General features: G+C 35.8%; 1 protein-coding gene across 1 annotated transcript; it reads left to right on the top strand.

Moving 5' to 3' along the window:
* The first annotated feature begins 7,632 nt into the window (after positions 1 to 7,632).
* LOC136259344 (solute carrier family 35 member F2-like) lies at positions 7,633 to 17,793 on the top strand. The gene is made up of 7 exons (XM_066052839.1): positions 7,633 to 7,680; positions 10,826 to 11,120; positions 11,898 to 12,066; positions 12,443 to 12,602; positions 14,500 to 14,552; positions 14,629 to 14,783; positions 17,542 to 17,793. The coding sequence occupies exons 1-7, from the start codon at positions 7,640 to 7,642 to the stop codon at positions 17,791 to 17,793; spliced, it is 1,125 nt and encodes a 374-aa protein (XP_065908911.1). The 5' UTR covers positions 7,633 to 7,639.
* Positions 17,794 to 17,830: the final 37 nt, after the last annotated feature.

The following is a 17,830-nucleotide window of genomic DNA, read 5'->3' as shown; positions in this document are numbered from 1 at the left end:
ACTATGCAATTCCTTATGTTTGCTGCAGATTTTACTAGTCTGGTACAATGGATGGCAATGATGAATGCAAACACATGATAAGCTACAATGACCAGACAGTGAAGAAATGACAGACCAACCATCACATTCATTGTGATTATGTTCATTGTTTCATTTCCATTGAATATAAGGAGGACACACATTATGGCAAAGTTGTATAGCAGTAATGATTCCTGAATGTTAATTAACTTACTCTTGTAGGGCTGAATGTAACCATGAGTTGTAGCCAGAGTTATCATTATTATGCAACTAAATGTGAGATATACAGTTTTTCCTAATATAGAAAGCAACACAAAAACATTTCTGATCAATAATTGTATTCCAATCCAGTAGTAGTACCGGCTTTTGAATGGTCCTTGAAAAGCATCTATTAATGGCTTAAATCGATGAATAATTTTGAATCTCATCAGTGGTTTGGTAAACAACAATATGACATTGAACATTAACAAGAACAGAAACAACAAGAAGCATACACTGATCAAAAGTGAAAACTTCCATCCAAATAGTGGAATAGTTGGATCAAGTAACCAAAGATTCTCAGAACCGTCACTTGGTATAGTGATGATGGTAGTGTACAAAGGTGCACTAGATATGGCTTGTAGTATACTAGTGTAAGTAAGCATAAACAAGGTTGCTAGTACTGGTAGTGCTCTGTTAAATGTTAAACGATACAGTTTGGTGGAGTAACGGCTACCCAAAATAAATGTAATAGTGATTATTATCAAGTATATTGGATAAGCAAGTTGTATCCACACTTTAGCATACATATTCATACCATTATAAAAGCACAAAACAAAAGGTGGTGCAAAATTAGCGATGTAAATGTAGGGCTGTAAAATTGCCACTAATCTTTGCTTGAAATGCAAATAAGGATCACTTATCCAAACTAAGTTCACATATACAGTGATACTATTAATAGTCCCCAAGGTTACCGTCAAGTTTAGGACAAGAAGAAGCACAATAAGAAATAAACCAGTACAAACAAAATAAAATATAAATAGTAAATGAATATCTGAACACATTTTACACTGGTTTGAACCAAACACTACACTATACCCTTCTGTACATTGTGAGCATAGCAAACCAGTTCTGTGAGGCTGACACTGATCATCTGGATGATGTAAATTAATCCTTGTCGTACCTTGTAAGCAGTAGTAGGTGGGACAATCAGTAGATACCTTGTACTGTTTGGTTGAGATAATACCCAATATGTAAGTATTGGAAAGTCTTCTGACTGTTTGATTACTTATCATACACTCATCAATGTATTTTCTAAGATCAGGATTGCAGTCACAAATTCCATGTTGTAATGAAAATCCTAATGGACATGGAAGAAGGTGGACAAAAAAGGCATCATAAGAAGTGAACAAGTTTGGTTGAGCTGTTAGGAATAACTCACAAACTGCTGCTTGTTCTGAAGCAATTGGAAAATGAACAGCCTTACATTGGTTGCCATAGAGTACATATCTCATACTGTCAAACTTATAAATTTGGCATGCTGATTCTGGTAAATTTTTATTGTATGTTTCCACATACAAGATGCCAATATCTTCATCATTATAAGGCAGACACAAATCCACAGTCAAATTTTCACCAGGATATACAGGACCTAATTGATCAACACTACAGTTGTAATGTGATGATGATGGACAGTAGCAAACTGTGGTGTGAATACCTATTGAGTCTAACAATAGGCTATTTTCATACTCGATATTAATGATTCTATTATTCACAATATTTGGGGTGACATTTTGAAATGCTGCACCAGGAGCCCACTCACAATGTGATGTTAACTGATAGATAGAACCATAAATTAATTCAGTAGGATATGGTGATTCATGTTTGTTTTGGAATATTTTGATTTCAAAGTCTGTTGTGAATGGGTGTGTAGTATTGGAACAGACAGTAAGGATAAGGATTATTGGATGCAAGGTGAACATGTATTAGTTGACTGTGAACTTTGTTATTGGACATCGTCAGTGTCATATTAACTGATAGATAGAACCATAAATTAATTCAGTAGGATATGGTGATTCATGTTTGTTTTGGAATATTTTGATTTCAAAGTCTGTTGTGAATGGGTGTGTAGTATTGGAACAGACAGTAAGGATAAGGATTATTGGATGCAAGGTGAACATGTATTAGTTGACTGTGAACTTTGTTATTGGACATCGTCAGTGTCATATTACCCGAGAGCATCAAATACAACCGTACACCAATGATAGAAATTACCTGTACACTGTAATTATTGTCAAATAGTACTGTGTTAGAGACAGTCAATGTTGAGGACACTAAATGAACAATGTCACTGAAAACATTATTGATGAATTTCATAATTCCATTGAAGTGCAATTGTACATTTTAAAATGATGTTAATTTACCATCAGCATTATAAACATTCTTATTAGTGTCTGCAATGAAATTACCTTCAGTGTAAACCTGGATGATGGATGTCTGATCTTGACTGTGCTGGAGCACTTCCAATAAAGCTAAACCATTGTTATAAAATTCTATATTATTTAATATAATTTTAATTTTGACATAAAGACACTTTGACGCTGCCCTAATTTTCAGGAGTTTAAGATCATAACTAGTGTCAGCATCTCTACGATGAATATTTAAAAATGAAGTTTCAGAAAAGTGAATCTCAAGTCTTGGGTGATGCTTGTTTGTCTCAAAGGTACAAGAAACGTCATATTGGAAATCAACCAGGCCATGTGTTACACTGTTAGAAACAAAAGTGCATTTGCAAAAATGTATGTTGATAAGTGATAAAGAATCAATATAAGTCTTCACCATGCCACCATTCCAGTTAGAAAATTCAGAGCTTGTAACAACTACAAAGACACTGAAGTAGCCGTTTAATAATATTTCAAGCATGCTCCTGTCAGAATTACATGTACAAGACTTGCAATGATCTCTCAAAACAATGTTGCTAATTTTGACCATAACTATCTTGTCATATTTTGCAGCGTTGTTATCTCCAGTAACCCAGTACACTCCATGGCTACATATAGAATCACCGTTTATTTCATGCTTACCCATAATTATAGTAACATTTTCAAGGACATTGTTTCCCATCACATTAAAGGCAAATGTCCATATCCTACTGGGTTGTTAATGTATATGTTGGCAATGTTGATATTAGTGCAGTAGTCAAAAAACAAAGATGCAAATTCACCATAGTAATGTGGAATACTATATTCAAACAATGGCGATGAAGTACCACATTCATCAAACTTCAAGTTTCTTATTGTAAGATCAACCACATTGTAGAAATATATGGAATATAGTGGCAAGCATTTAATGACACTTACAGGTAAGGTATGGTTACTGATACCTAATAGTGAAAAGTTTGTGACATTCTGAATTATAATGTTGCTTTTTATGTGATAATACTCTCCTTGACCAAACAGCAACGTTGTATTAGACACAAAGTACACATCAGAGTTGTTAGTGAAGTATTCTAGTGTATGACAAGGTGGTTGTAGACATGGGGTATCATCAGGATGAACATGATGTTGATTATGAGCAGCAAGTATGATGGCTAGTAGTCCAGTAAGTGAAATATAAAATATGATGATCACTAAGAGAATATTGCAAAGAAATAATGAAGCTAGCAACAAACCAATCAAATTTAGTACACTATACATAACACTGTGCGTGCACTTTATAATCAATACACTTAACTGTATATGGTCCTTTTACTGATCTCTTTATAAATATTATTTGTAAATACAACATACAGATACCATGATAACGTGTACATACCTGCAGCTGGTGTCATTGACTAAGTAAACACACTAAAATGATCTCACTGTAGTATACAGTATTACATGCATGTATGAACAATGCTGGATTATAGCTACCTCACTGTTTACCATACATTTAGTAATTACTTTTATATGCAAAAAAAATTAATAATGAAATGAAAACCGAAACATGCATCTAATATAACAATAGCTGCTTATCATTGCTATACAGACAAGTCATTGTAAAGCACTTTCAACATAATATCATGAATTGTTGTGTATAGATGTACACATATAATGCCATTTATACCATTACATATCCTTCAAAATAACAGATTATCCTGCTTTTGCACAAGGGGTAGCAGCTTAATGCTTTTGTAGTTGCGAGTGAAACTATGGAGGAACTGCTAATGGAAGACTTATGTGTGGCCAGTGCATGCCAGTAAATTGGATATTCAAAAGGTATCCTAGATTCACCAGTGTGTACAATGGAATCTGCATAAGCTCTGGAGCAGATTTAGGGGGTCAGGGCTTTTTACCTCCTCCCAAAATTTTTAGTATATATGCATGTCATTTGTGCTGTATAATCTCATCCAGTGATGTTTCATCTTTCTGTTTGTGTAGTGTGACTTTTAACTACACAAATGCTTAAACTTTTCAGTATTCAGAGTTTGTCAGCATTTCAAGGGAGCTGCATTCTAAGATCCTGTCTAGCTACTACCATTGCATGTTATAGGTGTATTCTGTGCAGAGCTATATATTGTACAAGTTTTATAACAGAGCAGATCTAGTTTCTGAAGTTTCCAGAAACTGGTCAAGTATATTCAGCCAATTAAAATTGATTTGCAACTGAAAGTATCAAAGCTTTAATAGAGCAGTCAACTACTCTAATAGAACAACACATTTTTAATAGTTACGTAGTTTGCCACATAGTACAGGTTTTTGCAATTGAATTCGTCGCCTTTGCGATTGAATTCGTCCCGTTTGCAATTGACTTCGTCGGTATTGCAATTGAATTCGTCCCGTTTGCAATTGAATTCGTCGGTTTTGCAATTGAATTCGTCGGTTTTGCAGTTGAATTAGTCGGTTTTGCAATAGAATTCGTCGCGTTTGCATTACAATTCGTCATAAACAAAACGGCTTCAAGAAACCAACCCGTTCATTACAGGTTTTTGCAATTGAATTCGTCGCCTTTGCAATTGAATTCGTCCCGTTTGCAATTGAATTCGTCGGTATTGCAATTGAATTCGTCGGTATTGCAATTGAATTCGTCCCGTTTGCAATTGAATTCGTCGCTTTTGCAGTTGAATTAGTCGGTTTTGCAATAGAATTCGTCGCGTTTGCATTACAATTCGTCATAAACAAAACTGCTCCAAGAAACCAACCCGTTCATTAAGAGATGAACTATTTATGCCTTGGAGAGTTACACTTGAGACACTAGAAGGTAATTGAAGCTGGTAGTACGCGAAGTTGATAGCTGTCTGACAAGTTAATTAGCTTGCTCGCGAGTGACCACACCCATCGCGAATGGCGTAGTAGAGTTTGGTATGTTGTTGGAGAGGCTGTAGAGGAAGAATTATTGCCTTATAAAGAGTTGTTTACTACTGTTGTACTTGAACAAGTTCTTGTAGCAGCTGCTACATCATGTTTTCATGTTTGTTCCAGCTGCCATTCTTGTTATGGACGAATTTAACTGCAAAAGCGACGAATTCAATTGCAAAAGCGACGAATTCAATTGCAAAAGCGACGAATTCAATTGCAAACGGGACGAATTCAATTGCAAAACCGACGAATTCAATTGCAAACGGGACGAATTCAATTGCAAAACCGACGAACTCAATTGCAAACGGGACGAATTCAATTGCAAAGTCGCCGAATTCAATTGCAAAAACCTGTAAGAGATGAACTATTTATGCCTTGGAGAGTTACACTTGAGACACTAGAAGGTAATTGAAGCTGGTAGTACGCGAAGTTGATAGCTGTCTGACAAATTAACTTGCTCGCGAGTGACCACACCCATAGCGAATGGCGTAGTAGAGTTTGGAATGTTGCTGGATAGGCTGTAAAGGAAGAATTATTGCCTTATAAAGAGTTGTTTACTACCGTTGTACTTGAACAAGTTCTTGTAGCAGCTGCTACATCATGTTTTCGTGTTTGCTCCAGCTGCCATTCTTGTTACGGACGAATTTAACTGCAAAAGCGACGAATTCAATTGCAAAAGCGACGAATTCAATTGCAAACGGGACGAATTCAATTGCAAACCGACGAATTCAATTGCAAACGGGACGAATTCAATTGCAACAGCGACGAACTCAATTGCAAACAGGACGAATTCAATTGCAAAGTCGCCGAATTCAATTGCAAAAACCTGTAAAAACTAGTCTAAAATCATATTTCAGAGTGGTTAAGTCCTGAAATTATTCTTGGGATACACCCCCAGTTTCCCAGAATGGCATTCATGTCTGCTGTATGCTTCAAACTTCACATACTGTAACACCACCTCTAAACTCTTTAGCCTGTTGCAGTTCTCTACATGTTTTAAAATGTCAGCTTTTAAAGACTTTTTGGTGAAATGTGTTATCAGATTCAATCTCAGAATACACAATTTTCAATGGGGGAGTGCATACTCCCAGGTTTAACTGTGCATTCAATGGAAAAATTGGAAACCTGTCACTAAAATTTCTGGAGCTGTCCTTGTATAAGATAGTTCAGCAAGGCAGTAGCCAGAAACCGTGGTCCAACAATTGTATACTATAATGTGACCGAATTTTACCTTTATAGGTGCATTCAACATATTAAATATTTAGTTCTGAAACACAGCGTTATACATAAGTTATTATAAATCCTACCCATTTCAGGGTATAGAATAAACCATAGATACCTTGAATTACAAGAAAAATTTTAGATATACTTGAAAAGTGTCTTCTACCATTAACAGCACCATGCTAAATTCTACTTGTTTGCAGGCACGACCATAAGGGTGATTTCCAAAATTCGGTCACATATACGTACACTGATAAATTATCAAGATTGAGGTACTCAAAATGATTGATGGCGGCATAAACTCACAACAAGACTTACAATAGGAGTTTGCCTAGTACTTGTAAAACATAAAGCGATTGTCATGAAATACTCCACGCCCGTAGAAAGTAGTCCAGAGCAGAATACACCATTTTGGCCTCATGAATTCACCAACGGCGGAGTGTTTCAGGGCGCGCGCTAGTTTCTAATCCCTGTACTCTAATATCTATGGCGAGACTACCTCTGTACTGGCTGATTACCTAACCAGAAGTTGAGTGTCTCATAACTACACCACTACTCTATAATAGTCTCGCGAAGCCAGACAGCCGGCGATCATACCTTTCACATTCACTCCTGCGTGTACTGTTCCTGGTGGAATGTGCCCCTCAGCCGAAGCAATCATCTCCAATCTATCCATTGCTCGTCTGGTGCTGCCCACTTTTCGCAAAAAAGTAAAGGTCTGGTGACCACATCAGTTCAAAGGAATTCAATCAGCGTATAATAATTGTATTATTATGGGGTACGTCGAATGGAACGCGCGCCCCGGTTACAAATAATGCCGTATGAAGCCACATGTGATATATCAGTATTAGTGTCTCGACCAGACTGCTTAGTGATTAAGTGATAAGAAGATTGAGTGGTTACTACTCAGTTACGTAGCTATAGCTACCAGTGGCGAATGAAGGTTTTATAGAGTCTATTGCTTTATAGAGTCTATTTATCATTTGACCTCGATATTGACCCTTTCCCGCAACCGGACCGCCTCTCGCCTCCTCTTGATTGACAGAATTGAGGAACAGCTGGAGTATAGCGTGATAAAGGCAACTATGACTACAAGGCCAGCAAAGAAAATAAATAATCAAATTGCGTATGTGATCTATTATACTGGTATTAAATATATAAACTATAGCTAGTTGATATAGCTACCTGTTACGGCGCTGGCTGTGCAGGACTGTGCAGGACTGTGCATGTACAGAACTACCTGTATATGGTCCACTCGGAGTACGGCAACATGACAGGGGTATCTGATTATTATTTATGTAGGAATTTGCTCCCCAGGTGTCTGGGGGACAAGTTGTATAAAATCATTTAAATCTATGTGTCCATTTTATCCTATTAGCTATCGCCGGCATATTATTCTGTTAGGCCACTCCAATTAAATTCTTTGTTTCCTGTCCTGGACTCAAGGCATATTTGCATGCGGGTGGACAGTCCATTTCCATTATTCCATTAAAAAATTGGCAGCTTTCAAGTCATTATTTGCCTGGCACAGCCATAAAAAGCGGGGCGCATAAAAACATGCTTAATACTTGTACCTTCCTTTTAAGTTGCAAAAATAACACAAGCATGAATTTGTGCCGACTTGATAGCACTGCTGACACTTGTTATAGGATGGCTATTAGTACAGTATGTAAGAACAACCAGAAGAATACTACTGAATAATGGAATGTTTAGAGCTGACAGTAACCAGATGCGGGTGGTGGACGGGAAACAGAGAATTTATTTGGAGTGGCCTTAACTATAATTATTAATTGACCAGTGCAATTAAGGAATGTATATGTGTAGTGTTACACAAATTTAATGTCTTGCTGACTAGGTTAGGCACCAGCCAATTATGCTTTTAATTTTGCCTATTATGCTATGCTACAATGCTCAAATTATTTCCTATAATTATGCTTATAATTGTGCTCAAATTTTTTGCCACAGTTCCCAAATGTTGGCTTTTGAACAACTGGTTAAAAGTTAATGTAAAAAGTGCTCGTTGTGCATTAAGAATTGGCTGAATTGTAAACTATAATAACAGTCATGTCAAATAACTACTCCACTGTCATGATATCAGTAGCATCAACTGTGTTATTAGTGTAAGTCAACCTTTTTCTGTGGCATGTATTTCTGCGTGACAACTATTCTGCCTATTATGCTAGCATTATGCTTGATGCTTTCAGGCACCTATTATGCTCAAAATTATGCCAGCATAATAGGCCAGTGCCTATTGCTGGCAGGGTGTTATTATTAACACTTTACAGTGACCAGCACTGAAGGTCTACAGCAACATGTGCTGCAGCCTTAGGATTACCTAACCTAATTTCAAGGACTTAGACTTAATGACTTATAGCTGGAAAGGTGTAACAGAAAAGGGGCCAAAGTAAGGAAAAAAATCCCTCCAACCCCAGGATTCGAACTGCAGGTCACCCAATGTCTAGTCGGGGTGTATACGCATCACGTGCATGGAGCACAGTAACAAGCATGGATTTGCTGCCAATACTATATAGGGCCTGCATGGGCATGCCCTGGAAAAAATTGTACATCTGTTTGATAAAATGGTTCTGTCTAGTGTCTACACTACATAATTACCAATTTTGCAACAAGTATGCAAAACAGTATTATGAGCAGGGACTGTACGCAAGGAAATTTTGATGTCAAAAAAATTTGACGAATTTGACGAATCAATTTAATTCGTCAAATTTAAATTCGTCAAATGTTTATAAGCGCCCTTAAAAGTACAGGTTTTGCCTACAATTTCTTGATTTTCGTCAACATTTTATTTGTCAAATCTGCTGAAGTCTGAATTCGTCAAAGTTTTTTGACGTCAAAATTTCCTTGCGTACGGTCCCTTATGAGCATGCCATTGCACAATGTGAAATTTAGGAGTTTCAATTAATGTGACCAGGCCTGCAAAAACAGGGCATGTGGGCATATAAAATTTGCTCGAGCAAATTTTCCTGTCTTTTTATACTTTGATAGCGCATAACTTTTAAGGTTGTTATGCTATAATAGTCATGAAATTTTCAGCCTTAAGACAAATTTTAATTGGCGTTAAGATGCAAGTTATGGTATACAAATATTCTATTCTAGTCCTATATAAGATATGACCTGTTGTGTGACAAGGCTAATAATACTGTCATTTGTGCCCACATTCCCTGTTTCCGCAGGCTCAGTTGCATATTCTGGGCCATATAGCTTGAGGCCTACATAACTATAAGAAAATATTATGATAATAATCGACTTGTATGAACTATCATTTAGGACTATTATAATAATATAAGTTGTAAATGTTTTGTCACATGATCAAACACATTGTTGATAGTGGTTGCTTAATCTGTGTGCATCATCACGCATATAGTCCACTAAGCAGAAAAGCAACAACAAAAAATAAGTCCATTTTCAAAATCCCCTGTATATGGTCACAGTACATGATAGTAGCTTTCTACCTCCACTATGCATAAATGTGGGTGCTAACAATCCTGAAATCGTTAACATTCTGTATTCCATAAAGACAGATTTTAAACATATGTAAATATTGAAAATAATACCAAAATAGCAATTAAGATTTTAAAACCTTGTGTATCCATTGGCAACCTCTCAAATTTAAACATCATTTATGTCTACAAATGTACATAATATACTACCATCCCACTATGGAACTGCAAGGAGGCTACATAGACTTTGAAACGCACAATTTACAGACCCGAAGGCTTTTTTTTTATTAATGCTTTACAGCACAAGTGCGGAAGGTCTGTAGGACACCTGGTCCTACAGCCTGCTCAAAGACTTTAGCTACTTAGACTTTAACGGCTTTATGTTGTAGCGCATGACTAAGCAAGCTTGAGGGCATTATTCCATAGAACTCTGTGTTTATATAATACAGTGCACACACAGCACACTTTTATATACTTACGTAGTAATACAGTGCAATGTGCATGGAATGAATAAGAAATATAGTATATGTATGTTTGCCAAGAACCATGCTTTTGAAATGAGTATTAGCTCTCTGTGTGATTCATTCAAAAAGTGAATTAAAGTCCATAGCTGGCAATGCCATTCTGTCACGGCTTAATACATGCACAGAAATTCTGTGTATGTATTAAGCTCTCAAGGAAAGATGCTTGACATTGCATTATGCAGCCAAAAAGTGGAGACATTATAAGTGAACATGCATAAATTTAATTCATTAATAATCAGATTATACTTGCATGCTACAGTGTATCTATAAAATCTGATTTATTTTCTAGATACTTCTTTTATGTCCTAGTGACTGGTCAGATGCTGTCCTTGTTATGGACAGGAACAGGAGTATTTGTTATCCTACTAGACAACCACACAGGGAGGGACATATCTACTACATTGGCTGCTGGTGTTTACTTTGTACTCAGTGTAACCTGTGGACCCTACATGGCTCTGCAGAGAAACTTTGTGGCAAAGGTTAAGGCAAACTGGTGGAAATTCTTAATACTAGGGATTGCCGATGTACAGGGAGTTTATTTACAGAATTTATCACTGAAGGATACTACAGTTACAAGTAGCATGGTAATGAATGCGATTGTTACTTTTGTCATGTGACATAGTAATGATTAATATAATTATATGTTGCTATATATATGCAGTGTACACATTTGGCACGCCCTACATACACAAAGCAAGTGGCTTAGTAACCAAAATAAGTGTATTAGAATGACATTGTACATACATCGATTATAATTCTGTAGACATAAAACTGTGTACATATGTCGATATGCGAAAAAAACAAACAAAAAAAAAAAACAGCTTCAACACAGAAAGCTTCGTTTGACTTAGTGGATATAGTGATTTTAAGTAATTGTTGTACTATAGTATGTAAATAAACTTCACACCACGTTTTCGTCCGTTTTTCTAACAACCCTCAATGGTTTCCCCCACTCACTAAATGCCATTCCAACAAACCCACGGCCATTGAATGGTGCCAAACCTCCACTCTGTGGCTTTTATAGGGTCTGAGAAAAGCTAATGCAGAACCCAGACTCATCAGCTGTGAAGAAAAGATATGGTAGTCTATTAGGCCAGCAATCCACTTGTGATAAAAATGTGAACTTGATTTTGTGTACATGGAAGTTCAAATATGATCACACAGTATATCAAAGAGAATATTCACTGCCTTGCTTTGTAACAATATAGTTGTACTGCACATCTCATTGTGAGTGCATGCAATTTACACTGAGACATCAAGGCATGCAGTTTAAACATTATGCTACATACACAATATAACTAATATAGCTGCATGAAAATGTCTCATCAATATGTATTACATTACATAGCTATACCCAATAGGTTATTGATAATGGTGCATCTATAGTTTGGATTGTCATCCTTTCACTTTTCTTAATAAAAACAAGATACAAGCTTGTTCATTATGTTTCAATGATCATCTGCACTGCTGGTATGGTAGTTTTGATCTTTGAAGATTTTAAGTCAGCAAAGAGTGGAGGTAACCAGGCAGGTTAGGTATAGTAGCTATATACATATTACATATTTAAACTCTGAGTACCTGAAACATGTATATATGTTTTTAATCAAATTGATAGCAAGATCAAAGTCTTATGAATGCTTTGTATATTTTGTATCACTTTGTAATGAACTATCATGCAATGAAGTCAGCATCTCCACTAGACCTTAACGTATATAATACTATTTCAGATGCTACTTATTTGAAATGACCATATATGCTTGTAGAAAAAGTATTGTTTATGAAAGCCATAGTTATTAAGTGATATCTACATGTATTGTCCATCTATTTTATGCATTCATTTATTACATGCACACATTATGATGCTTTATGATTGTGTATATACATGTAAACAAGTTTTTACACATAGGAGGACATCAGTTATTAGGAGACTCCCTGTGTATCCTTGCTGCACTGGCACAGTGTCTCAGTCTTGTTGGACAAGAATTTCTAATCAAGGAAGAAATTAGTGTAATTGATTTCATGGCATTGTTAGGATTTAGTGGAACACTAGCTGCAAGTATTCAACTGTGAGTTTTTTTATATGTGACTTTCTTTATAACAGACATCTTGGGCCAGTCGATTTTGATAAATCTATAACAAGGTTGTACTTATCCTAGCTTGCTCTGAGGTAAACTGTATTGGCATACAAATCTCTAAGTATGCCAGATCTAGAGGTTAACAGGCTAGCAACACAAGTGGCGTCATAATGTTGTGTATCAGGGTGTCGATAGTATATATATAATGAACCTTGTGTGGGAGAAAAACTGTCCTATACAGAATGCAACAGCTCTATATCATACAGTACATAATACGGATTGGTAAGAAATCATATGGCTTGACTTTTTGCACTTAAAAAAGCACCCTTGCAATAAGTTTTACCTACAAAAAATCACCTGGAATGCATTAGTACTGCTGTAATGATGCTGTACTGTGATTAAATGAAGCGTAAAGTCGAATGTTTCGATGTACAGTGAGTTTTGAAATTTTTGGAATTCACCTGAATTTCGTCTGCCTGCACTATACCCAGCGCTTAATATTTGTGGTGCACGTCACTGCCCAAACACGTGATTTTAACGAAGTGTGAATACGTGTGCGTAAGATGGGTGCTAGTAGCTAAGGAGTCCTCTACAGTGGAACCTCTCTTATCCAGGTGATCTGGTATATACTACTGTCCGCATCCCAGAAATGTCCATAACTAAGAATGACATGCTAGTATGCCTTTGAGGGGCAAATCCAGTATTGTAAAAGAGGGGTTCGATGCTTTCCAGCGATGCTTTACTGTTAAATCGTTACTATTTAGGCCTTCAAAAATGTAACTGAAGCCTTTAACAGTTGCTGTAATAGTTTGAAAAGACAATACAATAATTATTTTTAGAGGCACTTATTGGGTACGATGGTAAAGGATAGCAGCTTCAAGTGCACGTGATATTTGTATTATGTGGAAAACTAAGAGTATAATATAGCTAACTAGATAAAAAGTAAACAAACTAGCTATTAAAAAGTAAAAGGAAGTAGAGATTGGCATACACCAAGTAAGAAAACAAGAAAAAGTAAGGAAACAAGCTCAAAAATGTTACAGCTGAAATGAGAATGATCCATGCAATAAAAAGTAAGGAAACAAGCCGAACAAGATAAGATGGTTACTTGCTAAATTTTAATACCTACTTTTGGCTATTCTGACATAGCAAGATATTTGCCACTAGGTAAAAATGTGTGTCATTTTAGCAAGTAGCCATCTAATCTTGTTCAACTTGTTTCCTTACTTTTTATTGCATGAATCATTGTCATTTCAGCTGTAACATTTTTGAGCTTGTTTCAATTTAACATTTAATCATATGTTCTGTAATGGTTAAAAAATCTCTAATAGATGCAGGAATGCTTACTCAAAGGAGCATTTTGGATGCCACAAAACTATTTGAAGTGTTTAAGTGACTGTAAATGTATGAACAATCTCATTACCGAATTATTACTATAAATATATCTGTCCATTCTGTAACTTGTATTGCAAAGTTATAGGAAGCTAAAAAAACAACTTTTTGCTTATTTGCATATAAATAACTTTTCATCAAATGTGACCGGATTTGTGAAAAGGGGTCTTCCACACATCCAATTCTATGCATTTGGAAGACCATAACTTTGCATTCAAGAAACATATATGCCTGAAATTTTCTCCATTTCTTAACCTATGTTGGTCCCTCACTACTGAACAAATTTGAAACCAATAGCTGTTTCCAATCTGAAGTTATGAATTGTCAAAGTTGGCAATTTGGTTGTGTGTGGAAGACCCCTTTTTGCAAATCCGGTCACAAATGTGTGTGTGTTATTCATACTTTTACAAGCACAAGAGCACCCCTTCATATTGTCAAACTCATTTCATAGCTAAGTTTATTTCTTTTGAGCATTTTTATAATTTTGAGTTTACAGGTGTATTTTGGATCGAAAGGCTCTGACTGAAATTAAATGGGATGTTACAGTCGGTATGTAAATTGTATATATCATTTATATGTATAACACTGTCATGCTCACGATTACTGTTTCATCTCTGTACTACAGTTCTCAACTTACTGGGATACAATCTCTGTAATATTGGCTACTACTGTTTGAAACCATTTGTTCTGATATTCTCGTCATCAATGGTTGTCAATCTCTCAACTCTCACTGCGAATGTGTACAGTCTCTTGTTTGCCATATTCTTGTTTGGTGACAAGGTATGTTCGTATATTGATACAGTATATATATACTCCATGCTATAGTTGTATATACACCGCTGAATGGTTTAAATAGATCAGTGCAAATGTTGATCTTGCTGATTAGTAACTGGTTCTGTAATTATTGTGCTGTAAAACCTGCACCTATTGGTGTTATTAACTGCTCTTATTAGAGTATCCAAATTGCTTATGAAATTCCGTAGTGTGAAAGGATGGAGAGAGGCATTAGCCTCAATTTCCCACAGTTGGGGCTGCCATTGTATACTAATTGCATGCAATCAATTAAGTTTATATAACAAGTGTAGCATGCAGGTACTGTATTTTCATACAATTTTTTAGTCATGATATAAAATTTTGTGTAAAGATATTTTGTATGATTTATCCACACAAAAACAGCCAAGCTGCAAAAAGGGTGCATGTGGCCTTCAAAAAGCCTGGATGAAAAAAATTGTGAAATTAATGGTGGCGGTCATGAAATGGCTGCAATGATGTTGAAGATAATAAATTTTAATAATGCATGCACACAGCCATTATTAAAATATATTTAATTTATCATCAACATCATTGCAGCCATTTCATGGCCACCACCTTTAATTTCACAACTGTTCTCATCCAGGCTTTTTGAAGGCCACACCCTTTTTATACAGCCTGACTGTTTTGCATGGATTTCACTACCGTGTGTCTTGATTTTAATTACACAAGTAATTTTACCTAACTGCTATGTATAAAGTACTGTATCTCAATCTTTTGCAGCACTGATAACTATAAATTTAGCCATACAATTATATTCTTTTTTAAATTATTTCTTTGATGCTTAATGTGTATTAGTGGAAAGTCAATAGCTTAGTATTAGAAGCAGCAAGCCACATGCATAGTTAATTCTTGTAAACTTTGCATAATAGCCCTAGCATAGCACCAAGAGTATGTACTCTTGATAGCACTATTATAATTATTTGGTGCAATTTGAAGGTGATAGGTTGAACACATGAGTAGTTGTGATTAGACAAACTTGGGAATTTGGAAAGGCTATAAGACCCCTTTTTGCAGATCTGGTCATAATTATGTATCATCACAGATCCTCAGTATATTATGATGTCCACAGCTGCTTATATAAGGTTGCAGCACAAGTATATGACAGACCTTCAGTGATGGTCACTGAAAAGTAGTAATAGTATATACTGTATGTGCAAGGCACATGAGTATGATGAAAACTATGTACATGTAAGTACTGTGAGTGGTGTTCAAGGAATGTAACACTGCCTGATGAAGTATCCATGTGAGTTACAGTATGACCACACATACGTATATATAATTATGCAGAAGTGCATGGTTTGACCATACACAGGCTAATATAATACAACGGTGTAAGGGGGCTGGGTGTACACTAGCCACATCCATATTATACAAAATTTTGAGATTTTCATGGTTGCTTGTAGTTGGTTGTCTGTAAAATATTTCCTCCTCAAATTTTTATTACCTATGGTAACCTGTGTGGCCTACAAAATATTCATCAAATAATAACCACAAAATTGTGCAATGAATATTAATAATCTTGTAACACTTTAATAGTTCTGATAACTTCCAATGCAACACATTTGGCTCACTAGCATACATATCTATGAAGTATAAAGTTTTAAAACATAAATTTCATTTATTTGTATAATTGCAATATTTATAACATTAAGTACTTAACTAACAATTACAAATACAAATCCAATGAAGATTTCAAACACTAGAATTTAGGGGGTAGAGTGTTCCATAGTTTAATCACATTGGGGAAGAAACTATACTTGTATGGATGTCAGGTTGGGTGAGTTTGCAGAATTTCCTTGAGTAATTCTTGGGGCTGTAATTAGGTGAGAGGAATTCGACAAATTTGTAAAATCTAATCAATTGCAACTGCTTATGTGGTGAATTTGCACTGAATTCCCATTTAAACCACACAACATTACTTTAGATACACTACTAGTGTTTTATAGTCTGGAAAAAAAAAACGTGCTGCACGTTTCTGGAATGCTTCCAGCTTGGCAATATGGGAGCTTATATGAGGTATCCATACTGGAGCTGCATAATTGACAGTAGAGGTAAATAACTTACAGGAATATCTCAGTAGTTACCTGTTCGGGAATTAGATTTGGAGGTCCCTAGTTCAAATCCCGGACAGTTTATTGATATTCTCTTTTATCCGTGGTGACTGTTATAATTATTAGATTATCTTACATGGCCTGTAATTCCATGCTTATTAATGATGTTAGTCTTGTATCCTGAAGCTGTTGTTCCGACTTCTACAATGGGTTTACATTACAATGTGGTTAATTTATGTACACACCATGTAGCAGAGTTAGCTTTTCATTGTACGAATAGCTGTCCGTAAACCTGTGAACATTGATTAGATTAGCATCAAACTTGGTACCTGTCTCAGTGAATATCATTACATGTCTTATTATGACCCTACAGGGCAATCAAGTAATGAGTTTTGTGGTTCATAGATATGTTGAAATTCAGGCTTCCTTAAATCCTCAGGAAAAATCAATGCCCATATCTCAGGAATTCTTGAAGTGATTTTGGTCATATTAAGTGTACGGCCTATAATAGCAATTTGGATAAGGGACCATAGAGCTACGTAGTGTGAAAAATCGCATTTTCTTTCTTCCTGGTAATAATACACCTACAGTGTGGCATGTCAGCTTTTTTGGCCACACAACACACCACCCTGTGTAGTAGAATTATGCCGTAATTATAATTGATGCTCTAATAGTTTTCATCATTCTACATTGGAGGATTTGTGGTGATCATGTTTGGACTGATCCTATACAATATTATATCAGTACCTGAAGGAGGTACAGACCAGTCAGTGTTCAGTATTGGCTACTGGTACAACTATGGACACTCACTATTCTGCGAGTGGAGGTGTTGTCCTGCACATGATAAGTTAGTAAACTTGGACAATTCAGATGATGACTCTGCTTCATATAGTGAACAAAAGTTACTGATTGGAATCAGTAGCTAAATAAATAGTTTTTTATTATATTAATTATGAAAATTCA

This window comes from Dysidea avara, chromosome 6, assembly GCF_963678975.1.
Source record: "Dysidea avara chromosome 6, odDysAvar1.4, whole genome shotgun sequence".
Classification (NCBI taxonomy): domain Eukaryota; kingdom Metazoa; phylum Porifera; class Demospongiae; order Dictyoceratida; family Dysideidae; genus Dysidea; species Dysidea avara.
The sequence above is the reverse complement of the archived record's forward strand: the minus strand, read 5'-3'. Positions and strand labels throughout refer to the sequence as shown.